Source organism: Girardinichthys multiradiatus, chromosome 19, assembly GCF_021462225.1.
Source record: "Girardinichthys multiradiatus isolate DD_20200921_A chromosome 19, DD_fGirMul_XY1, whole genome shotgun sequence".
Taxonomy (NCBI): domain Eukaryota; kingdom Metazoa; phylum Chordata; class Actinopteri; order Cyprinodontiformes; family Goodeidae; genus Girardinichthys; species Girardinichthys multiradiatus.
In genome coordinates this window covers 38851116-38877615 of record NC_061811.1, presented here as the reverse complement: position 1 = coordinate 38877615, position 26500 = coordinate 38851116, and the positions used below count along the sequence as shown (strand labels likewise).

Here is a 26500-nt window from a genome sequence, read left to right as displayed (position 1 = left end):
AGCTCGTTTAGAGACCCTTTTAATGATATGCTAATTTTGTGAGATAGGAATTTTGGGTTTTCATGAGCTGTATGCCAAAATCATCCGTATTAAGACAATAAAAGACCTGAAATATTTCAGTTAGTGTGCAATGAATCTAAAATATATGAATGTTAAATTTTCATCATTATATTATGGAAAATAATGAACTTTATCACAATATGCTAATATTTTGAGAAGGACCTGTATCAGGAGATCTTGGCCAACAACCTCCTTCCCTCAGTAAGGCCATTGAAGATGGGTCATAGCTGGGTCTTCCAGCATGACAACGACCTGAAGCACACAGCCAGGGCTACTAAGGAGTGGCTCCGTAAGAAGCATCTCAAGGTCCTGGAGTGGCCTAGCCAGTCTCCAGACCTGAACCCAATCAAAAATCTTTGGAGGGAGCTGAAAGTCCATATTGCCCAGTGACAGCCCCGAAACCTGAAGGATCTGGAGAAACAAAGGTTTCTGTTCCTAATATTAACTTTTGTTTTTTTGATGTATCAAATACTTATGTCATGCAATAAAATGCTAATTAATTACTTAAAAATCACATAATGTGATTTTCTGGATTTCTGTTTTAGAAGTCCATCACTCACAGTTGAAGAGAACCTATGATAGAAATTACAGACTTCTACATGCTTTGTAAGTGGGACAACCTGCAAAATCACCAGTGTGACCATCAAACAGTTCTTTCCACTGTATTTGTTAAACAAATGGAAGTATAACATATCCACACAATCAAAGAGTTCAGAACATGATGATGACAATTTTGTAATTACATACAAGCCAATCAAACCTACTACTTTAACTATTAAATAAACGAGACATTTAACATCTTTCCCTGACAACCTCAGATAAGATGTTCTGTTCATTAGTGACATCTGCCTCAGGTTTAACAAGCTCAGTTTACAAGTTTCTTTTGTGGTGGTGCTTTAGGAAGTTAATGTTGTTAGAATTAAACCAATACCGAATCTTACATTTATAAACTAAAATGCTTAAACAAAATTGTAAGAATTCAAATGGCTAATATTTAGTACCATCCAAATTTTCTTGTTATAGCTCTGTTTGCATGTTTTTTTAGAGTGTTTATAGATGTTTTTTGCCCTACAATTAGTAGAATGATTGAAGAAAAAATTAGAGCAATGGTTTTCTTGTGATATGAAAGAAACTCTTAATATGTAGAGTGAAAGAGCATAGCTGCTATGTAAAGTTTGTGAGCACATCCATCCATCCATCCGAGAAACACAGTGCCCAGGACAAAACAAAGACACACAGGCCAAGCACCTCTAGAGTTCCTGTCCCTATAGGATTAATTTTATTGTTTTAAACAGATAGATCTCACAGAGTATTTTTCCAATGCACTTTGGAACTTTTCCTGAGGTAACGTCTGGGAAGAACATCTCCTCTCCTCTCCCCGCCCCGCCCCGCCCCGTCCTGTCCCTGGGAAACAGCAGCGTCCCCGGTGGAAGGGCAGTGCCCGCAGGTACCCACATCATCAGCAACGTCTACAACGCAAACAGCTGCGGACAGACTCAGCACTGTGTCCAGAGGTTAAGGAGACTCCCAGGAGCTAATCATCGGCTTTCTGGTTCACTGTTGACGGAGCAGGAAGGGACGAGGAAGCATCCGGGTGGTTTTGAAACATCGAAAAAGGGAAGTTGGATTGTAGTGTTTCAGAGAGCAGCGGCAAGCATGTTCAGCTGGGTCAAACAGGAGCAAGGTGGCCGCAACAAGGAAGGAGAGATGTACCAAACGGTTACGGAGGGACTCCAAATTCTCTACACCAAGAAGCTGCTGCCGCTGGAGGAGACCTACCTCTTCCATGACTTCCACTCTCCGGCCCTGGAGGGGGCAGATTTCCAGAGTAAGCCCATGGTGCTGCTGGTGGGACAGTACTCTACAGGAAAGACCACCTTCATCAGGTAGGCTACTGACCGCTCTGTCAGTCCGAACTTCTGCAGTGAGCCGCTGCAGGTTTGTCTGGCTGGTGTCCCGCACGAAAATCAAACTTCATTTGTTGCTACAATTCTTAAACTTCATTGATGGAACTTTGTGCCGAAAATATCAAATTATATTTAAATCGTCTTTGGTCAAAAATACACTGTCAAACCGAACAGCACATGTTACTGAACGAGTTAAATTATGAATTAAAGAATGTTTTTATTTTGAAATTTTTCTTAGACAAGGTTTAGATTATGATGTCATTGCTTGAGTTATCTTCTCCAATGAATGTGTGAATTCTTATTGAAATCTGAATAGAAAGAAAAAGAGTTCAGTTTCAGTTGTTGCACCCAGAAATGCCGTGTTCCGATGACAGTGAAAGAAACCTGAAGTAGTTCAAAAATCCTGATTACTCAGTCAGAGTAGAAGAAACGAATGATAGTTCCAGTGTAAAGTCTTTGTTTACCTGCAAGTTGTGGCACATAGCAGATCTTCAACAGAATATTTTGGGTTTGACTTTAAAAGTGTAACATGCTTTACATGGCTTCATGTATTTTGCACCTCATTCAGATATCTTGAGGCCAAATATTTCCACCATCAAATTCGCCACTGGCGTCCTGTGCTCTTCACAGATGAAAGCAGGTTCACACTGAACACATGTGACAGACGTGACAGAGTCTGGAGACACCGTGGAGAGCGATCTGCTGCCTGCAACATCCTTCAGCATGACCGGTTTGGCAGTGGGTCAGTAATGGTGTGGGGTGGCATTTCTTTGGAGGGCCGCATGGCCTTCCATGTGCTCGCCAGAGGTAGCCTGACTGCCATTAGGTACCGAGATGAGATCCTCAGACCCCTTGTGAGACCATATGCTGGTGCGGTTGGCCCTGTGTTCCTCCTAATGCAGGACAATGCTAGACCTCATGTGGCTGGAGTGTGTCGGCAGTTCCTGCATGATGAAGACATTGAAGCTATGGACTGGCCCACCCGTTCCCCAGACATGATGTACCAGATGTGCTCTGGGACATCATGTCTCGCTCCATCCACCAACGTCACGTTGCACCACAGACTGTCCAGGAGTTGGTGGATGCTTTAGTCCAGGTATGGGAGGAGATCCCTCAGGAGACCATCCTTCATCTCATCAGGAGCATGCCCAGGCGTTGTAGGGAGGTCATACAGGCACGTGGAGGCCACACACAATACTGAGCCTCATTTTGACTTGTTTTAAGGACATTACATCAAAGTTGGGTCAGCCTCTAGTGTGTTTTTCCACTTTCATTTTGTGTGTGACTCCAAATTCAGGCCTCCATTGGTTTATAAATTTGATTTCCATTGATGATTTTTGTGGGATTTTGTTGTCAGCACATTAAACTTTGTACAGAACAAAGTTTTCAATGAGAATATTTCATTCATTCAGATCTAGGATGTGTTATTTGACTGTTCCCTTTATTTTTTTGAGCAGTGTATATTTTTCCTATGTGATGTTCTGCCTCTGCTTAATGCTTGTTTTTCAGATTCTTGCTTTGCTCCTTCCCACAATTTCTCTTTGGTCACTAGCACCTGCTGCACTATTGTGAAAGGTTTGTGAGAGTATAAAAGTAGCGGAAGATTTTTTTCATAGATGTTGGTTCTGTTCTGTCATTAAATATACAAGTCCTTCTCAAAATATTAGCTTATTGTGATAAAGTTATTTTCCATAATGTAATGATGAAAATTTTACATTAATATATTTTAGATTCATTGCACACTAACTGAAATATTGCAGGTCTTTTATTGTCTTAATACGGAGGATTTTGGCATACAGATCATGAAAACCCAAAATTCCTATCTCACAAAATTAGCATATCATTAAAAGGGTCTCTAAACGAGCTATGAACCTAATCATCTGAATCAGCGAGTTAACTCTAAACACCTGCAAAAGATTCCTGAGGCCTTTAAAACTCCCAGCCTGGTTCATCACTCAAAACCCCAATCATGGGTAAGACTGCCGACCTGACTGCTGTCCAGAAGGCCACTATTGACACCCTCAAGCAAGAGGGTAAGACACAGAAAGAAATTTCTGAATGAATAGGCTGTTCCCAGAGTGCTGTATCAAGGCAGCTCAGTGGGAAGTCTGTGGGAAGGAAAAAGTGTGGCAGAAAACGCTGCACAAGGAGAAGAGGTGACCGGACCCTGAGGAAGATTGTGGAGAAGGGCCGATTCCAGACCTTGGGGGACCTGCGGAAGCAGTGGACTGAGTCTGGAGTAGAAACATCCAGAGCCACCGTGCACAGGCGTGTGAAGGAAATGGGCTACAGGTGCCGCATTCCCCAGGTCAAGCCACTTTTGAACCAGAAACAGCGGCAGAAGCGCCTGACCTGGGCTACAGAGAAGCAGCATTGGACTGTTGCTCAGTGGTCCAAAGTACTTTTTTCGGATGAAAGCAAATTCTGCATGTCATTCGGAAATCAAGGTGCCAGAGTCTGGAGGAAGACTGGGGAGAAGGAAATGCCAAAATGCCTGAAGTCCAGTGTCAAGTGCCCACAGTCAGTGATGGTCTGGGGTGCCGTGTCAGCTGCTGGTGTTGGTCCACTGTGTTTTATCAAGGGCAGGGTCAATGCAGCTAGCTATCAGGAGATTTTGGAGCAATTCATGCTTCCATCTGCTGAAAAGCTTTATGGAGATGAAGATTTCATTTTTCAGCACGACCTGGCACCTGCTCACAGTGCCAAAACCACTGGTAAATGGTTTACTGACCATGGTATCACTGTGCTCAATTGGCCTGCCAACTCTCCTGACCTGAACCCCATAGAGAATCTGTGGGATATTGTGAAGAGAACGTTGAGAGACTCAAGACCCAACACTCTGGATGAGCTAAAGGCCGCTATCGAAGCATCCTGGGCCTCCATAAGACCTCAGCAGTGCCACAGGCTGATTGCCTCCATGCCACGCCGCATTGAAGCAGCCATTTCTGCAAAAGGATTCCCGACCAAGTATTGAGTGCATAACTGTACATGATTATTTGAAGGTTGACGTTTTTTGTATTAAAAACACTTTTCTTTTATTGGTCGGATGAAATATGCTAATTTTGTGAGATAGGAATTTTGGGTTTTCATGAGCTGTATGCCAAAATCATCCGTATTAAGATAATAAAAGACCTGAAATATTTCAGTTAGTGTGCAATGAATCTAAAATATATGAATGTTAAATTTTCATCATTACATTATGGAAAATAATTAACTTTATCACAATATGCTAATATTTTGAGAAGGACCTGTAAGTCCTTTTATTTGGCGGTTGGCAGGTCACTGAATGTTACCGTATATTGGAAGCAGTGAACAAGTTGTAGCATCAGCATTGTGGACTGTGCATACCAGTTATAAACCCTATCTCATAACATCTTCCAGAATTTAGGTGTCACTGTTGAAAAAATATAGCGGAAGAAAGGCGTTGCAGAACATTTTCGATACATAAACACTAAAGTAACACATTGAGTACCACAGCCATTATCAGTTTTCAATAGCAATATCCAGAGTAATGGCATTAATATATTTGAGTACCCTAATATGTTGGAGGTACAGTACTGCAAAATCCTATTGAAATCTGTTGTGTGTTTTTTAGGTTAGATTTTAGAATCTTTCAGAACCTGATATAGACTTTATCATTTTTGATTAAGTCCTGATAAGTAAAACTGTAGAATAAAAAAAAAAGGTGTATTTACTTTTGACCATGAATATTACTTCAAGTAAAGGAGAGCAATCTGGGTATTTGTGAGTTGTTATCACTGTATGTCTTAAGGAGACTGGTGTATGATTGTGCAGACAAGTGTGTGTCTCCCTGGATGAAAAAGTTGCCTAACAGCTGTATGTCGTCCATTTACTGCCTCTGGGAAAAACTGCATATTTGGGACACAGCATAGATAATCTGTCATAGCATGCCTTGTATGCTGGACTTATGTGCAAAACGACAATATTGATTTAGGAGAAAACGAACTCATCAATATTATAAACTGCTGACATCACTGCTATTAATAACCTCTCTAACATATGGTCTAAATGACAGAAGACTGTTGCTAGCAGATAGATAGATGAACTTAGTTGCCATGATTGTTGCATACTATATCTCTTGTGTGTGATGTTTGATTTCCTTTGAAATGCATACAGTCTATTCTGTATTCCATTAATTGGCACATTAATCTGCCACAATTTCAGAGGTGAACAAATCAGGAGCTAAACAAGCACATCTTTGGTGCGAATTGTACTCAGTATTACTCATCTTTGAAGTGCCATGGTAATGTAACCATCATTCAAGGTTGGAGGTCAAAGGAAATAAGAGGATGATGTGATAAAAGGAGAGCTGCAATAATAGGCAGTCGTCATAAACTGCATGTATTATTGTCCCGTTTCCTGATCACATGGCAGCAACTCAATGCATTTAGGCATGTAGACATGGTCAAGATGATCTGCTGCAATTTAAACTGAGCATCAGAATGGGGACGAAAGGTGATTTAAGTGACTTTGAACGTGGCATGGTTGTTGGTGCCAGACGGGCTCGTCTGAGTATTGCAGAAACTGCTGATCTACTGGGATTTTCACGCACTACTATCTTTAAGATTTACAGAGAATGGTCCGAAAAATAGAAAATATCTAGTGAGTGACAGTTCTGTGGGCGCAAATGCCTTGTTGATGTCAGAGGTCAGAGGAGAATGGCCAGACTGGTTCGAGCTGATAGAAAGGCAACAGTAACTCAAATAACCACTCGTTACAACCAAGGCATGCAGAAGAGCATCTCTGAACACACAACATGTCGAACCTTGAGGCGTGTGTGTGTGTTTGTGTGTTTATGAATGATGTAGAGCGTTCGTGAACAGCAGTCTTCAGCTCTTTCCACAGATTCTTTATTGGATTCAGGTCTGGACTTTGACTTGGCCATTCCAACACCTGGATACGTTTATTTGTTAACCATTCCATTGTAGATTTGGCTTTATGTTTTGGATCATTGTCTTGTTGGAAGATAAATCTCCATCCCAGTCTCAGGTCTCTTGCAGACTCCAACAGGTTTTCTTCCAGAATGGTCCTGTATTTGGCCCCATCCATCTTCCCATCAATTTTGACCATCTTCCCTGTCCCTGCTGACAAAAAGCAGGCCCAAACCATGATGGTGCCACCACCATGTTTGACAGTGGGGATGGTGTGTTCAGGGTGACGAGATGTGTTGCTTTTACGTCAAACATATCGTTTTGCATTGTGGCCAAACAGTTCGATTTTGGTTTCATCTGACCAGAGCACCTTCTTCCACATGTTTGGTGTGTCTCCCAGGTGGCTTGTGGCAAACTTTAAACGATACTTTTTATGGATATCTTTGAGAAATGGCTTTCTTCTTGCCACTCTTCCATAAAGGCCAGATTTGTGCAGTGTACGACTGATTGTTGTCCTATGGACAGACTCTCCCACCTCAGCTGTAGATCTCTGCAGTTCATCCAGAGTGATCATGGGCCTCTTGGCTGCATCTCTGATCAGTCTTCTCCTTGTTCGAGATGAAAGTTTAGAGGGACGGCCGGGTCTTGGTAGATTTGCAGTGGTCTGATACTCCTTCCATTTCAATATGATTGCTTGCAGGGCTCCTTGGGATGTTTAAAGCTTGGGAAATCTTTTTGTATCCAAATCCGGGTTTAAAATTCTCCACAACAGTATCTCGGACCTGGCTGGTCTTCATGATGCTCTCTGCGCTTTGTACAGAACCCTGAGACTATCACAGAGCAGAAGCATTTATACGGAGACTTGATTACACACAGGTGGATTCTATTTATCATCATCAGTCATTTGGGACAACATTGGATCATTCAGAGATCCTCACTGAACTTCTGGAGTGAGTTTGCTGCACTGAAAGTAAAGGGGCCGAATAATATTGCACGCCCCACTTTTCAGTTTTTTATTTGTTAAAAAAGTTTGACATATCCAATAAATTTCATTCCACTTCACGATTGTGTCCCACTTATTGATTCTTCACAAAAAAGTAGAATTTTATATCTTTATGTTTGAAGCCTGAAATGTGGCAAGAGGTTGAAAAGTTCAAGGGGGCCGAGTACTTTCGCAAGGCACTGTATGTATGTGTGTGTATGTATGTGTGTGTGTGTGTATATATGTCATGTGGCTCCATGGATCTGCAGCTGGAAATGGTACGTCAGTTTTGAATCAGGTCCTGGTTAAAGCAATATTGGATTGATTGCAGAAACCCATTTTACTGTAATGTGTGCAATCATGTGTTGACACATGATTGCACACATGACAATATTTGACTTATTGTTTAAGCCTTTAGATCCAGCCTTTGCATATATTCAGCTTGATGTCTCTTTGCAACATAAATAGCATTTCTCAAGAATCAGCTCAAGAAAGATTGAATGCTTATTAAAAGAATTTCTTTAATAATTCAAAGATAATCTCAGTCAAACTGTGCATTTCAAGCTTTTACTAATTAGGAACTTGTGAAATAAGTAGATGGACAGTTTATTAACCCAAGATATAAGATTGAGGTTAATGAAGATTTTAACACACTGACTCATAATCTGTAGCCACTTAGTATACATTTCAAGTTAATCATATACATACACTATATTGCCAAAAGTATTTGTCTACTTTTACATGTACATGAACTTTCCAGTGTGGTGTTGGAACCACCGTTGTCAGCAACAACAACTTTAACTATTCTGTAAACATCTTCCACAGGTTTTAGGACTGTGTTCATAGTCAGAGGAGACCACCAGAACTGCAGCCTCCACTAATTCATCCCAAAGGTGTTCAAGAAGGTTGAGGTCAGGACTCTGTGCAGGCCAGTCAAGTTTCTCCACACCAAATTTTATACACCTGCAGTCATGGATGGGATTGGAACACCAGAATTCACTGATTTGGTGATGTGATCTAATACGTTTCGCAATATAGTGTATCATGGCTGCATAGTGTGAATGTGTGTTTATGCGCTTTCACATGTTGAGTACAAACATTGAAGGTTTTGGCAGCAAACATTGCAGACATAGCTGAGAGCCACTGCTGGTTAGGAGCTGGTTGCAGTGAAACCCCGCCTGCTCCTTGTCGACGTGTGTTCTTGTTCTTTTCCTATCTCACTTACATCCTATCTCAGGATCAAGGGTCTTACAGGGGACCTAGACCCGAGTGAGCTGCAATAATGTTGAGTTGGGGCCTGTGTTACGATATATTCAATGAGGGAAAACTAATCCTTGTAAGAGTAGCTGTGCAGGGTTAAAAGCTGCTGAGGCAACACCCTGTCCTGAAGAATGCTTTGAATCACTGGAACATCTAACCAGAAAAGCGCAGTCAACATATTCTTCTTCACCACCTACTCCTTTTTATTGTTCTTCTTCCCCCTGTTTCCTAACACTACTACACAATATGTTGTGCTGCACTGCATTATATCAAGTTATGAGCTAATTATGTCCTTGTTTAGACAGCATTGTAAAGACCAAGGAACACAGCAGACAGGTGAGGGAGAACGTTGTGCAGAAGTTTAAAGGAGGGGTATGTTGGAATATTCCAAGCTTTGAATATATCACAGAGATCTGTTCCATCTATCATATGGACATGGGGAGAGAATGGACCAACTGCAGACCTACAAATATATGGTTGTCCACCTAAAGTGACAGGCTGGTCTCAGAGAGCATTGATCAGAGAAGCAGCCAATAGGCCCATTTTAACTCTGGAGGAGCTGCAGAGATCCAGAGCTCAGGTGGGAGAGTCTGTTGACCCCATTTTAGTCATACAACAAACCAATATGGCATTCATGAAAGAGTAGCCAGACTTTCAAAGAAAGTCCCACAAAGTCCTGTTTATGGTGCACAGCTGTGTAGGGACAACAGCAAACATGTGGAAGAAGATGGGGCTCTGGTGAGATGAGACCATATCTAAACACTTTGAGCTGCATCCAAAAGGAAAGCTTACATCACCCTGACCACACCATCCCCACACTAAAACATGGTGATGGGGGCAGCAATATGCCATGGAAATGCTTTTCTTCTACAAGAATAGGGAAGCTGGTCAGCTAGTACAACGTTTAATGAAGCTAGATACAGGACAGTTCTGGAAGAAAACCTGCTTGAGACTGAAAAAGACTTGAGACTGAGGAGGTTTTTACTCCAGCAGGACAGCATCCTAAGCATATGCTTGGTGGTTATGTAGGTGGTTCTACAAAGTATTAACTCAGGGGCTAAATAGAAATGCACTTTTCAGATTTTTATTTGAAAAACATTGTAAACAATGTGTCATTTTCCTTTCATTTCACAGTTATGCACTACAGGGGTTGGACAATGAAACTGAAACACCTGGTTTTAGACCAAAATAATTTATTAGTATGGTGTAGGGCCTCCTTTTGCGGCCAATACAGCGTCAATTCATCTTGGGAATGACATATACAAGTCCTGCACAGTGGTCAGAGGGATTTTAAGCCATTCTTCTTGCAGGATAGTGACCAGGTCACTACGTGATACTGCTGGAGGAAAACGTTTCCTGACTCGCTCCTCCAAAACACCCCAAAGTGGCTCAATAATATTTAGATCTGGTGACTGTGCATGTCATGGGAGATGTTCAACTTCACTTTCATGTTCATCAAACCAATCTTTCACCAGTCTTGCTGTGTGTATTGGTGCATTGTCATCCTGATACACGGCACCGCCCTCAGGATACAATGTTTAAACCATTGTATGCACATGGTCCTCAAGAATGGTTCGGTAGTCCTTGGCAGTGACGCGCCCATCTAGCACAAGTATTGGGCCAAGGGAATGCCATGAGATGGCAGCCCAAACCATCACTGATCCACCCCCATGCTTCACTCTGGGCATGCAACAGTCTGGGTGGTACGCTTCTTTGGGGCTTCTCCACACCGTAACTCTCCCAGATGTGGGGAAAACAGTAAAGGTGGACTCATCAGAGAACAATACATGTGTCACATTGTCCACAGCCCAAGATTTGCCCTCCTTGCACCATTGAAACTGACGTTTGGCATTGGCATGAGTGACCAAAGGTTTGGCAATAGCAGCTTGGCCGTGTATATTGACTCTGCGGAGCTCCCGACGGACAGTTCTGGTGGAAACAGGAGAGTTGAGGTGCACATTTAATTCTGCCGTGATTTGGGCAGCCGTGGTTTTATGTTTTTTGGATACAATCCGGGTTAGCACCCGAACATCCCTTTCAGACAGCTTCCTCTTGCGTCCACAGTTAATCCTGTTGGATGTGGTTCGTCCTTCTTGGTGGTATGCTGACATTACCCTGGATACCGTGGCTCTTGATACATCACAAACACTTGCTGTCTTGGTCACAGATGCGCCAGCAAGACGTGCACCAACAATTTGTCCTCTTTTGAACTCTGGTATGTCACCCATAATGTTGTATGCATCCGGGAGGAGGGAATGCTGCAAGTCACTCACTGGATGCAATCTGCTGGGTTTCCTTAGATAGAAAAACTTTTTATCCAATTTGAATAAAAAGCTAACTCCGACTGCACTGTTCAATTGTTAGGATTAATTGGAATGTATGTACCTGACTGTTGTGAAGTGCCTTGAGACAACATGTGTTGTGAATTGGCGCTATTTAAATAAAACTGAATTGAATTGAATTAAAACTGAATTTCAATATTTTGAGCAAAACTGTGCTCTTACCCTACTAATTGAACCTTCACACTCTGCTCTTACTGGTGCAATGTGCAATCAATAAAGACTGGCTACCATGCTGGTCCAATTTAGCCATGATACCTCCCACACTAAAATGACAGGTGTTTCAGTTTCATTGTCCAACCCCTGTACTTTGTGGTAGTGTGAAGTTTTTGGTTGTAACATAAAACATGATCAGAATCAGAAATCAGAATCAGATTCAGAATCAGAATTAGAAAAGCTTTATTGCCAAGTACGTTTTTGGACATACAAGGAATTTGTTTTGGCGTAGTTGGTGCAATACAGTACAAATTAAACAGTATAAACATATCTACAATATAATATAAATATATGTGCACAGTTTTAAGTGAGTGAGAGTAAATATAGAGCAGTATAAGATGCAAGAGCAATACAACAGTGCAGGTGATCATTGTGCAAGTATGGCAGTGCAACTAAAGCAGGAGTCCATGCTGAGCGTTAATGTAATGCATAGAGTTACAGGTTACAGGTGTCCTGTCAGCAAAAAAGGGGGGGTGTGGGGGAAAGGGAGAGTGTCAGGGTGGTTTCCGGGCTTTGTTAACCAGGCTGGTGGCAGATGTTGTTGCTGTGTTTGAATGCATGCAAATTTAATAAATATTATGAATAATGACATTTCTTTTGGATTTTCCTTATGGTAGTCATCTGAACCCCTCACTATCACATTTCTCTTTGATCTTCAGACGGTCATGAATGGCAGGAAGTGAGAGGACAGACTCTCCACAGCCATTTTCCTTCCTGTCATGCTTTCCTTTCAATAGAAAAATGTGTAAGAGGGTGATGGTGTTAATGTTAAGGGGAAGGGAAAACATTTTTGAAGAGTGCAAACACGGCTTTTATTTGGCCCCTTAGTAAGGTGACTGACTGAAGAGGAGACTGGGAATGCTAACTTCTCGCTATCGTCAAATCTACAGCCAGAAGTTATTTCAGCTTAAACATCTCTTTTTTTGTGGTTGGTTTAATGATAAATGGTAGTTTTAGCATCATCAAGCTGAGAAGTGGATAAATCTAGTTCTTCCTGTTTTAGCTGTTTGCAAAACCTGCTCACTTTTCACTAAATGCTCCCTAGTGACTGCAATCTTTTCCAAAATTCTGTTGTTTTTAGGTAAGGCAAGGCAAGTTTATTTGTATAACACCGTTCAGCAACAAGACAATTCAAAGTGCTTTACATGATAAAAACATAAGAAAAAAACATTTAAAAAAGTACATAGTATTGGCAAAAGAATTAAATTAAAGAAAAGTTGGACTACAGGCTAAAATGAATGATGTTTCAGTTAATAGTTGAAATAGAAGAGTCAATAGCAACTCTAAACAAATGGGCGTTTAACCTTGATTCAAAGAAACCCAAGGTTTCAGTATTTTAGCAGTTTTCTGGAAGTTTGTTCCGGATTAGCGGAGCATAGGAACCGAATGCTGCTTCTCCATGTTACCTTCTGATTCTAGGGATGCAGAGTAAACTTGAACCAGAAGACCTGAGTTATCTGGAAGGTTGATACAACAGCAATAGATCTTTAATGTATCATGGTGCTAAGCTATTAAGTGATTTATTCTCTGAGGTATAGGGAGCCAGTATTAAGGACTTTAGAACTAGGGTGACGTACTTTCTTAGTTTTTTTGTGAGGATGCAGGCAGTAGCGTTCTGGATCAGCTGCAGCCGTCTGATTGACGTTTTAGGCAGACCTGTGAAAACACCGTTGCAGTAATCAATTTAACTAAAGATAAACGCATGGATGAGTTTATCAAGATCCTGCTGGGACATTAGTCTTTCAATCCTGGAGATGTTCTTCAGGTGATAGAGGGTCAACTTAGTGATTGTCTTTATGGCCGCTGAAGATTCAGGTCTGAGTCAATCACGACACACAGAATTTGGGCCTGATCAGTAGTTTCTAGCTGTCATAACTGAAGCCGTGTGCTGATTCTTGATTGCTCCTCCTTTGGTCCAAAAATATTTACTTAAGTTTTGTTTTTATTCAGCTGAAGGAAACTATGGCACTTCCACACATTCATTTGTTCTATGCATCTACCCAGTGCTTGAATGGGTTTTCTGTCAACTCTGATGTAAAGTTGCATATTGACAAAAAATTATCCCTGTCCTTCAGGTAAGAGTCAAACCAGTCAAGTGTTGTACCATAAGTCCCAACCCAGTTCTCCAGTCGCTCTAGAAATATATCATCGTGTTGAATGAATGAATGCACTCTGCAACAAAAACTACTACATCTACTATTTTGGATGTCCGCTGTGATTTGTAAGGGCAGCACCAAGTCTTCTAGGCATGGAATGAACAGGTTGCCGATATACTGCAGCATCAATGTTTCTCCATTCTTCAAGAACAACCTCTTTTAGAGCATGGGTGCTGGATGGAGAGTGATGCTCAACTTGTCTCTTCAGAATTTCCCATAGGTGTTTGATTGGGTTCAGATCAGGAGACATACTTGGCCATTCAGTCATCTTCACCCTGTTCTTCAAAAATGCAACAGTAGCTTTAGATGTGTGTTTTGGATCATTGTCATGTTAGAAAAGTGCATGACGCACGGAGTGATGGTAGCATCTTCCCTTTCAGTATAGAGCAATAGATCTGTGAGTTCATGATACCATCAATGAAATGCAGATTCCCAACACCAGCAGCACTCGTGCAGCCCCACATAATGCCCTTTTATAGTCATCTGTCTGCTAGACACCTCTGAAATGAATAATTAGACTCACCTGTGGTTGAATTCCCGGTAGTTAGAATTTTGTAGATTTAAGTTTGGCTTTTCTCCTTAGATTTTAATTGGGGTGCAGTAATTTTTTGCAAAATGGGCTTTAATGAATTTTATGAAAATTAATTTTTGTGTGTACAAATGAATAAATTTTGTTTACAATCGATAGCCCCCATTTGTGGGAATATTTTGTTGTATAGTACCACATAGAAAATGAGGAATCTGAAAGAAAACTAAAGGTTTTCTGATAAATCTGGTGGGTTGTACTCCTTTATGCCAAGCACTGTACTTACACACCACAGGGGACTGTACTCTCACCATCCCTCAGACTTCCAGTACAAGACAGACTCCTGTCATCTGCAGAAAAACCCAGATGATTCTGCAGTTGTGGGGTGGATCAGAGATGGACAAGAAGATGAGTACAGGGAGCTTGTGGACCACTTTGTGGCATGGTGTAGAAGCAATCATCTCATCTTGAATGTGAATAAAACAAAGGAGATGATTGTAGATTTAAAGAGAAACAGAAATAGGTCAAACACTATTTCTATCATGGGAGAAGAAGTGGATGTGGTGGAGGAGTGTAAATACCTCAGTGTTCCCATGGACAAAAGACTAGAGTGGAGATGCAACTGTGAAGCTGTCTAGAAGAAGGGACAGAGCAGACTGTACTTCCTAAGGAAGCTTAGGTCCTTCAGGTTTTGCAGCAAGATGTTGCAGATCTTCTATAAGGCTGTTGTGGAAAGTGTGATCTCTTCTGCCATCATCTGCTGGGGTAGCAGCAACAGAGCCAGGGACTTGGAAAAACTCAAATTGATAAAAAGAAAAAAAGGATGCCTCTGTTCTGGGGACTCCTCTGGAACCTCTGGAGATCATTGTGCAAAGAAGGATTCTTCATAAAACGAAGAACATTATGGAGAACCCTGAGCATCCTCTTCATGAGACTGTTGTACAACAACAGAGTGTCTTCAGTCAGAGGCTTCTCCAGGAGATCCTTCCTGCCCACAGCCATCAGCATCTACAACGGTTCTTTGAAGAAACCTTCATAATGAGCTACAACAACAATTAATTTCCCTTTGGGATTAATAAAGTATTTTTGAATTGAATGAATATTAGATATAAACAAATAAAATAGAGTTAAACAATATTGTGTGTGTCTATGTTTCCAAAATAAGGGCCCTTCACCTGGACAGCCAGATATTCAAAAGAGTGAAATTTGCACAGAACACCTTTTTACACTTTAGTGACTCATTAATTAGGTTGCCACCCCACCCATCTCTAATACTCATTGCTGTAACATATGCCTCTTTCCAGTCACTGTGCCAGCACCGCACAGCTCCAATCCACTTAACCTCGCTCTGCTTAGCATGGGGTTTTGGGGAGAAAATGTGTCATTTTGGCATGGAGTAAGTTGTATTCTGATCTTGTCAAGGTTTTCCATGTGTCAGTGAAATCCAGGTGAGGGGAGTGGAGAGGTGGGTGGGGTCTGGGCAGAAGGAGGATTTCTCTGCTGGGGCTGAGGAGGTGATCCACTTGTTGTCGTGACGTAGAAGTCTGTTTCTGGGTCATGATTTCTCCATGGTTCATATCATCAACATTGAATGAGTTTGCTTGCTGAAAACTAAAGCACCTTGCAGAATAATATTTTTCATACACATCAATAATTTCCAGTTTCGAAAAACATGTTGGTCACATAAAGAAATTGATTAAATCTGCCAGGGGTATGAATAATTTCTGGCTTAACTGTAGTATTAGTTTTCAGTTGCTTTATCTTTTTGATGTTCTACTTTTATAGAGTGACATAAATATTGCAAGTTTATATTAGCTGATATTAGTCAGGCTATCTGCACCTGTAGCCAGCCTGCAGTCAGCTGTTTAACAAACATGGTACTCTTAGATTGCCATCTGTAGTTTTAAAACAGTGTTACCTTGGTAAGAGTGATGGTTGGTTTCCACGCCATTAATTTCCTCATTATTTACCACTGGTTATATTTCCAAACGGCAAAATATGTATTTTATTGTAACTAAGGGAAAGATGAAACACCAGGAGTCCTCAGGCGCATGTATGGGACGGGTAGCACTGTGTTATTTTATGCACTCTACAACAGGAGAAACCTCCAGTCAATCTGCCAAGTTCTCAGTGTTAGATCTTTCAACTCTAGCAACGTTATGAAGAAAATGTTTGCAGTGTTGAAACCGTAACGTTTCAAAATCTTAACATACCCTGATTCACATTGGCATTTGAACACAGAAACCGTAAATTGCAGTATGGGTACTGGTAATCCTTTTTCTGTCAGAACAGTATAAATGTTTCAAGGCTTTTAAATGGCTAAAATGAAAATAGGAATTGTTTCAACAGTAGTTGAATTGTGGAAAAATAACCAAATCCCACATTTGTTCCCCAGGTATCTGTTGGAGCAGGATTTTCCTGGGATGCGTATTGGTCCGGAGCCAACCACTGATGGCTTCATTGCAGTGATGTATGGGGAAACCGAAGGAGTTGTCCCTGGCAATGCTCTGGTGGTCGACTCAAAGAAACCTTTCAGAAAACTCAATGCATTCGGTAATGCCTTCCTCAACAGGTAAAGAAACACTCAGATAATGTTTATGAAAAACTCCTGAAACACCAGTTTGGTTTTCATGGGGCTGAAATTGAGTGTATGACTAAGTACTAATAGAGTACTAATAGAACTCTGGCAAATCTATTCACATATAGTAGTTTAAATCTAGTATTGGATATTTTTGTTGCTGGTATTTTCAATACATGTTCAATACCTAAAGGGGCAAAAACAAAATTATATTATAACTATATTATATTTTTAAACTATCTTCAGTGATTTTAACTAAAACAACCAGTAATCCTATGATTCTGACATTTTAGTTTATTAAACAACTTTTTCTTTGTTTTATCTTTCTCTGTAATTGTTTGAAGAAACAGAAAGCTAAACAATCCCTTGTAAACGAACCAGTGGATAAAATGAACAAGATCTATTGTGAGACCCAGGGAAGCTGAAACTGAGTCTGTGCCATTGGCTTAAAACAAAGTCAGTTCAACAGACACCCTTTGATTCAGCCTTAGAGTGTTACTGTAATACATCGGTTACCGTACCAAGTCATGTTGTGGTTAACAAGAATGAAGGCCGACTTGTAGAACTGAATCATTTCATTAGCCTGAATGGTGACCTCCATCCTATTTTCACTAAATATCCCCCATCCCATTCGCAATCCTGTCACAACTATGCCTGAAACATTTTTATCATGATAAGTGACCCCGTTCCCCGGCTCCCACCCTGGACTGACATAAAACACATACACTGAGTTTGTAACTGCCTTTTAAATTTAGCTCAAATCTAATTCTGGTTCAACCACATTTCCTCCGTTCTGTGAGGAAGTGGAGGACACTTGACCTTTCTGCAGGGTGTGTTGATGTGTACCTGAGGCACTCCTTATTTTAGGAATTCCATCATGTCCTGATGTGACATAGAACCCGTCCACAATAATTTGTCGTTTCCTGACGGGAAGTGTGTTTGCGTCACCACGGCCGGCTTTAGATTTTTGTTTTTTCCAGCTGCCAATCTTGCAAAATAATTTATTGTTGCCCATTAGCTAAGTGGGACGTCTCGCACATACTGTGAACACAACCTGGGATATTTACAGAAGTTAGGTGATCCGTGAGACTCATCAGTGAAAAGAACATTGAAAAAGCAAACAGTAACAGTTAAGATCTGTAAATGGGAAGGACTTTAAGGAAAAACAAAAAAAAATTTAAAGAATAACAGGCAGTAATCTGGATGGATGCTCTTCTATACCTGTCCTTTACTACATTGCCCAGTTAGCAGTTTTTTAATTGCTGTTTTTCCTGTGCACAACGTAACTTATTTAATTTCATTAAAACAGTATTAAACAATATTAAACAAGTTCGGCTGCCTATTTTTATGGCACAAACCACAATAAAATACTAACAATGTCCTGTTTCGGGGCCAAATACTGATCTGAGTCATTTAAGAATAGGCATAGGCCTATACAGAGTAGCTGTCTGATACTTAAACTTAAATCAATTCCAAGTATATACTTAAAAACTTGGAAGCTTTGAAGTGCAGTAAAATAACAAGCTAGATTTCATTAGTTTTGCATTTATGTACTTGCCACTAATGTTTCAAACCCTACACATTGTCTTATTCTTCTTCATAATCTTCCTTTTCTTAAAGGCACCTATATTTTTGGCCAAATCATAGTTTGTTCAGGTCAATCTTATTTGGTACTCAAACAGGTTAAACTCAGTTAAAAGGTGCATTAATGTTTTGGACATTATGTCACCTGAAACTTGTAACTTGACACATATGGTTACAGTCTTCTGTTTTAGCAGGAAGGCCAGGGGGCAGTCTACAGTACTAGGCTAGGATGTTAGCATGTTATTCTCTGGTTTGATATGACTGTTGATAATTTGGCTCTTAACATATTTCACTTTAGTTTCAGTTATTCCTGTTCAGATAAAACATACAGGAAAGGTGTTTTCCTGCTTAACAAAACAAAGATGGCGCTTTATTTTGAACGTCATAGAACTCAATTTCAGCTGCTCCCTGTGCAGGTCTCTCCTACAATGAGAACGCCCTGTGTACACCTGAGCGCAGCAAACAGAATAGGTCACATGAAACAGACATTAAGTTACTGCAGCCTCTTCATCTCTCTGTTCACAATGTTCACACACCACCATACAGTTTTGCTAAGTGTAAACACAAAAATAGGCCCTCATGATTATTAAAAACTGACAACACATCTCATTGGTTTTCCAGCTGATATAATCACAGACAATAGACAAACAATAGAGATCATGAGTGAAGTTTTCATCCGTGACTCTGATGCCAATGATTTAAAAATCCCATGATCGGGATACTGAGCCGATACTTGGGATTGGATTTGGGTAAAAAGAGAGTTCTTGCTGCTTCCAGTTCAGCTGATGGTGACGATGGTGCAGATTTCTGAAAAAGGGCTACAACCCTCTTACTTAGCTTGCACTTAAACAGGTTGAACTGATAATCAAGGAATTAGCTGTTGATTAGAAAATCATTGTCGAACACATCCCTGTCTTTTAACATTATCACATTCTTTAGCCTTTGCCAAAAAAATCAATAAGACAGACAATACAAAGCCAAACTGTGTTGAGGTTTAGTTCCCAGAGATTATATTAAACAACTATCAGCAGTGATGTTAACTAAAACAACCAGTAATCCTATGATTCTGACATTGTTTTCATCTGAGAAGCTTATTAAAAAAATTGTTCTATGTTTTCTCATCCTCTGCAATTGTTTAAAGAAACAAAAAGCTAAAATCTCTTTTGTAAATTAACCAGTGAATAAAATAAACCTTTTTATTTCCCCTTTGTGTGCTTGGTTGTTAGGTTTATCTGCTCTCAGATGCCTAATCAGGTTCTTCAGAGCATCAGCATCATTGACACTCCTGGTATTCTATCTGGAGAGAAACAGCGAATCAGCAGAGGTATATGTCTCCCTTTTCCTTTGTGTGTGTGTCAGTGTAAGAATGGACACTGATTTTCTAACACCAATTATTATTGGCAGATTTTAATAGTTAAACGTTTTTTTCATAAGACTGTTTTGTTTCTAATGTCAGCTAGATGTAATGTTTTACTGCTACCACAAGGTAGTGGTTATGCAGGTTGTTTCTTATAATTTGGCACTACTCACATTCCTTCTTAGAGATGCAACAAGAAATTGGCTTGTGACTGGGATGGGTAGATATTTGGCTTGATCCCTTACCAGTTACTGCCAGGTTGGAAACTCAGTCACCCTAACTCTACCAGGGCCTGAGAGTGAAAAATTCAGTGTTAGCTTTTTTCAGTGTCATTGAGGTGTTTAAAAATGATCAGAAAAGGCTTAGAGGCGCAAGCAGCTTTTTAATTGAAAATTGCCTAAACACATCTTGGCTTCAGTCAGCCTGAGAGCAAGAGAAAGCATGACTTTTTATGTGGATAGCAGGACGGCTGACTGTATTACAGCAAAGTTTCACTGTTTTATTTTAACCTGTCATAAAACATGCTGGATTTAGAAATGTTGAGATTCGGACTCAAACTCTGCTCCCAATTTAAATGGCGGCTCATGGCAGGAAGGCTAAAAGAATCATCTACATGCAGTTCTTATATCTTCAAAAAGAGAAATCCAAATAAACTAAAATCTGTAATCAGTGTCAAAGTTGGGATTTAGAGGATCTTTGGTCAAGATGAAGAACAGAGTATTTAAAAAATATATGGAAACACATTGAAAATATAAAAACACAGGATTAAAAAAACTCTGTGGTGTATATGTGTGGACTGGATATTTAGAGGTTATTTGAAAGAAAAGCCAACGACTTTGCACATTCCTGCTCTGGCTTTCTGTGCTAGAAACCACCACAACAGTAAAGCAGTTTATAAGTTATTGCACATCTGCCTCTCTTAGTGCTGATTCTCTCTTTTAAACTTCAGAAGTAGTTAAGTCAAATATTTACATCCACTGGATAAATATACACATTGCTTTTTTTCCTAACTATCTGACGGTCAAACTATTCCTGTTTAAGTTCAGTTAGGATTAGCAAAATATATCTGTTGACTGTCAGAATGAGAGAAAGAATTATTTAGAATTTCTTTAAAGAAATAACACATTGTAAGAAAAATAAATCTTAGAAAATAAACAATTCACAAAGTCAGAGGTTTAGGCACATTTTCTTAGTATTTGGTAGAATTGCCTCTTAAACTGTATGGGTCAAAGATTTTGTGTTTTCTTCCACAAGCTTTTCACAACAGTTTGCTGGAATTTTGACCCATTGGAAATAATTTTAGCTTATGATTGGGGTCATTGCTCATTTGCACCCAAGCTTTAATTTCCCAGCTAAGGGCTTGAGATGTTGCTTCTGTATTTCCACATAATGTTCCTTGCTCATAATGCTATTCATTTTGTGAAGTGCACCATTCCCTCTTGCACACGATGCGGCCACTCCTGTACTTTACAGTTGGGATAGTGTTTTCAGGCTTTCAAGTACCCTTGATTATCCTCCAAATATAACGATGGTCATTAGAACCAAGCATTTCAGTTTTCGTTTCATCTGACCACTGGACTCCAGACTTCTGGAGGTCCACAGTTCTCTTCCTGGTGTTTTGCCTGATGTCTTTTGATTTTCCCGTGATGTTGACATGTCAGTGAAGTAATGTCTTTAAGGTGTTGCCATAAAATACATCAACAGATTTCCCTCCAGTTAACTCCGATGTTGTGAATTACCCTATAAGTAGCTTACATGACATCATCAACTGTGCTTTCCCACATTAACGACATAATAATCTTAGTTCATATTAAATTTGAACTTTGAAAAAAAAAATGTCTCACTCAATATTCTGGCATTTAGTAAATTGAAATTATTATGGTAATCTTAAGGGACCTAAAACAGAAAAGGTTAAGTCAGATTAAATGGTAACATTTAGGATCCCCGTGGTAGTCGGGGTCAGGATCGTCTTCTTAATTTTAATTTAAAAAAAACAAATTTCAATGTTATTGCCTATGGCTGGCAAATAATAGGTTTTACAGCATTTTGAGTTGGGAAGCGGTAAACAATGTAGATTAACTTTTTTATAAAAACTAAGGGAAAAGGAGTTTTAAAATCTTTATAGAGTACATTTTCATACAAGGATAATTACCTTTGTAATTATTATAGTAACTAAAGGATAAAATCGAGATCCATCATGAAATCTGACCGTGACTTTTTACTTTGTCACTTTTTAAGTGCCTGTAAATAACATGTTAATTTTGTATGTGGGCATCAGGGGATTGAAACATTTTATAGTAATTTTCAAAAATTTACTTAACATTTTTTTTTAACTCATGCTCCTTAACCATAGGAGCTCAAGATATTAAGTGTTCTATATTTACCTCAGCAATCAAACATGTTTGTTTTCTCTAATATCATGTGAAAACCGTTAAAACATTCAGGATACTGTGTTTCCAGCTCCCAGGATCAGATTAAAAGATGCCATTTGGAATATCTGCACCGTTGACCTTTAAAGGCAGTTCTCTGAATGAGCGTTAGAAGAAAACTTCTTTTATCCTCTTTTCTACATCCTGTTTTGTCTCCCCATCTGTTTCCTGTGATGAATCAATACTGCTGATCTCAAACCACAGAGCTTAGAAATGCAGATCTGAAACCAAAGATACTGAAAACATAATTGCAGGATTCGATTCTCTGGAAGGATTCTCCGTGCTGTTTATTTCTACTGAAAGGAAATGTTATCTCAGCATTCAAAGTGGCAATTTACATTCTTTGAGTTTTTTATCTTGTGAGAAGACAATTCACAGGTACTGGAATTGTAAAAATAAAGGCGAAATTGTCTTATTCAGCAATTTTCCATTAGGAGCTGTTTTTTAGAATCGTTAAACTCCGATTTTCTTTTACTGCTGTTGAAATATAGCAAAATGTGCAGATGAGAACTGTAACTTGGTCCCCAGAGGAAACAAGGTATTCTGAAGACAAATAATTCATAATGATGACTCATACGTGAATTTAATCTTAATTAAGCGGAGCTTTACCTGTGGTGACATTCTAAGATTGTGCGGTTAACATAATCACTGGGGTCAAAGACAAACATTTCCTAATTTATCATCACCCAATGTTGTCAGAATGTTTCTCCTCCGGCAGAAAACATGAAATGCTCTGTTGGTACTGAATTTCATCTTACATTAGTTCGAACATCACAAATAAAAGATTTGACATTTATTTTGTATTTACAGTTGATGTTATAATTTTTGACTTTTTCATCTTTTTGACTTTTCAGATTCTAAAATATACATTTAGGTCTTAAATCAAAATTAATGTCTAAAAATTCAGACATTTATCTTTCAGAGGGATAAGAATAATGTTTAGCATTTATCGCCATCATATTTAACAATAAAAGGAGGGCTCTGCCCCATAATTGCGATTTTGACAAGTACCTGAAATTTGTCAGGTAGGTTGTAATTTTACTGATGATCTACAGAGAAATGTGCTTCACAAAATATTGTGGTTTGTAGATGGAGACTCTGCTCCTGCATCACAGAACAAGTTTGAGAAGGATTGTGTTTTAAAAAATGCATATTACACACATTTCATTAGTATCATACGAAATTCAACCAAGTGATGACTGAATATGCTTGTTGCACATTTTCATGAAGTGAAGCTAGTTTTTTTAAGTATTCAAAGACGTTGCCTACTTGTAAAGTTGTATAAGTGTAATGTTAAAATCCAGATGATCCATTTGCTTTAAACAGGAACGTGTTGAAAATATAAGAGAGAACATGCTATTAAGTTGACAGATTTTGCAAGAGGGTTGTTATGAGGTCAAATCTGAAAAAGGAAAACGAGTTGTAGGAAAATACAAATATCATAGAAAACACCAGTTAAACGTTTAATCAAAGAGGGCACGTATTCTCATTAGAAAAGGCCCCAGAAGGTCTAGAGTAATGCCTTGATCCCTAAGATCTCTTTGAGCTGTGTGAGATTTTAAGGAACGTATGGAGTTTTAATGTTAAATGTAGCAATTAGAATTCCCTGGTACAGTGGTGCTTGCAGCTCCTATTCTGGTATATACAGGTCCTTCTCAAAATATTAGCATATTGTGATAAAGTTCATTATTTTCCATAATGTCATGATGAAAATTTAACATTCATATATTTTAGATTCGTTGCACACTAACTGAAATATTTCAGGTCTTTTATTGTCTTAATACGGATGATTTTGGCATACAGCTCAGGAAAACCCAAAATTCCTATCTCACAAAATTAGCATATCATTAAAAGGGTCTCTAAACGAGCTATGAACCTAATCATCTGAATCAACGAGTTAACTCTAAACACCTGCAAAAGATTCCTGAGGCCTTTAAAACTCTCTGCCTGGTTCATCACTCAAAACCCCAATCATGGGTAAGACTGCCGACCTGACTGCTGTCCAGAAGGCCACTATTGACACCCTCAAGCAAGAGGGTAAGACACAGAAAGACATTTCTGAACAAATAGGCTGTTCCCAGAGTGCTGTATCAAGGCACCTCAGTGGGAAGTTTGTGGGAAGGAAAAAGTGTGGCAGAAAACGCTGCACAACGAGAAGAGGTGACCGGACCCTGAGGAAGGTTGTGGAGAAGGGCCGATTCCAGACCTTGGGGGACCTGCGGAAGCAGTGGACTGAGTCTGGAGTAGAAACATCCAGAGCTACCGTGCACAGGCGTGTGCAGGAAATGGGCTACAGGTGCCGCATTCCCCAGGTCAAGCCACTTTTGAACCAGAAACAGCGGCAGAAGCGCCTGACCTGGGCTACAGAGAAGCAGCACTGGACTGTTGCTCAGTGGTCCAAAGTACTTTTTTCGGATGAAAGCAAATTCTGCATGTCATTCGGAAATCAAGGTGCCAGAGTCTGGAGGAAGACTGGGGAGAAGGAAATGCCAAAATGCCAGAAGTCCAGTGTCAAGTACCCACAGTCAGTGATGGTCTGGGGTGCCGTGTCAGCTGCTGGTGTTGGTCCACTGTGTTTTATCAAGGGCAGGGTCAATGCAGCTAGCTATCAGGAGATTTTGGAGCACTGCATGCTTCCATCTGCTGAAAAGCTTTATGGAGATGAAGATTTCATTTTTCAGCACGACCTGGCACCTGCTCACAGTGCCAAAACCACTGGTAAATGGTTTACTGACCATGGTATCACTGTGCTCAATTGGCCTGCCAACTCTCCTAACCCGAATCCCTGAAAATATTGAACTTTATCACAATATGCTAATATTTTGAGAAGGACCTGTATATGCTGAACAGCTTGGTGCAGGTCCATGTGTAAACATAATGGAGAATGCAGTCTTGAGAGCATGTTTTTAAATGTTTTGCTATTCTTAGTAATTGGTACTGTATGGATGCAGAAATTCTTTATTTGAAATACATTTCTATACTTCTAAAACTGTTTTGTCCTCTTATACTAAGGCAAGTACACAGTTTCATGTATATAAGTAATTTCGATTAATTAAACATTAGTTTTTTACTTTTTCATTTAATAAGGTTGATGAGTTGTTGTTTATTTAGGGTATAAAAAGAGTCAACGATTGGTCTTAGCAGCTGTGATTACTTAAAATTATGTTGCAAAACAGTTGAATCATTTGATTTTTATTTATATATTTGCTTTAAATCACTATTATGAGACAACAAAACTTGCCAGGCTCCAAACTGTGTGTTTGAGGCTGTAACAGCAACGGTGTAAAAAAAAAAAGAAAAAGAAAAGTTGGCATAGCTCAAAATTTTAAGGGAACAACCTAAGGGCATTTTTAATTTTAGGAATTCAACTTAACCTCTTACATTTTGCTTTTGAGTTTGCCCAAATTGATTTCTGCATTTTTGTAATTCAACCAAAAGTTGTAAAAGCTTAAAATTTTATGTTGGACAAACTAAATCTCAAATTTCTTTATTCGTCCCATAGTGGTGTCCTCTGCGTTTTAAATCATCCCGTTTTTCTGGGAGCAGTGGGCTGAACACCAGTGGCGCTCAGGAAGCATTCTGTGATTAAGAGTCTTGTTCAGGGACCCAGAGTTTACTACCTGAGTTTCAAACCAGCAACCATTGCAGCCTTTCCAGAAAGTAAATGTCATGCTCTCTAACCACTAGGCCACCATCTAATAGATGACTACTGTTAACCTAACTATGAGTTGTATTAACTTACATAAATAAGAAGCTGTATTGTTATTATACAGAAAGTGCACCAAAACTTTGTTTGCCAGCATTTCTTTAGAAGTATTTTTATTGTTCAAACTGATCATTACAACACTCAGCCTCTAACTCAAAAGCCAACTCTAAAAGTTGGTTTTCCCACATTTCACAACAAAAATACGAAGGTAAGCAGTACTTTCAGCCATGCAATGACTTACAACTTGGCTATATAAGTGTTGTGATTATGAATCTGATAATATTCTTTCTTTTTTAATATTTTAATATTTTATCAAATAATATTTCGGTCTGTTAAGGGTTGTCCTGTGAATACCAGCCCAGTAAGGCGATGGTATTAGGACAAAATAGAAAGGTGTGAGACGAGCTCTGACATTATTGAACAGCATAAACTCTGCACATATATGGAATGAATTCACACAATTTCTTAAAATACAAGAATTTATTAACAAAAATAAGTCAACTCAAAG

General features: G+C 39.5%; 1 protein-coding gene across 1 annotated transcript in view; it reads left to right on the top strand.

The window, feature by feature from the left end:
• The first annotated feature begins 1476 nt into the window (after nt 1-1476).
• Nucleotides 1477-26500, top strand: part of ehd4 (EH-domain containing 4) — a 66612-nt gene continuing 41588 nt past the window's right edge. The window contains exons 1-3 of the mRNA XM_047392844.1: nt 1477-1946; nt 16734-16910; nt 19727-19824. Coding sequence (XP_047248800.1) covers nt 1717-1946; nt 16734-16910; nt 19727-19824 — 505 coding nt within the window. The 5' untranslated portion in view covers nt 1477-1716. The remainder of the gene's footprint in view (nt 1947-16733; nt 16911-19726; nt 19825-26500) is intronic.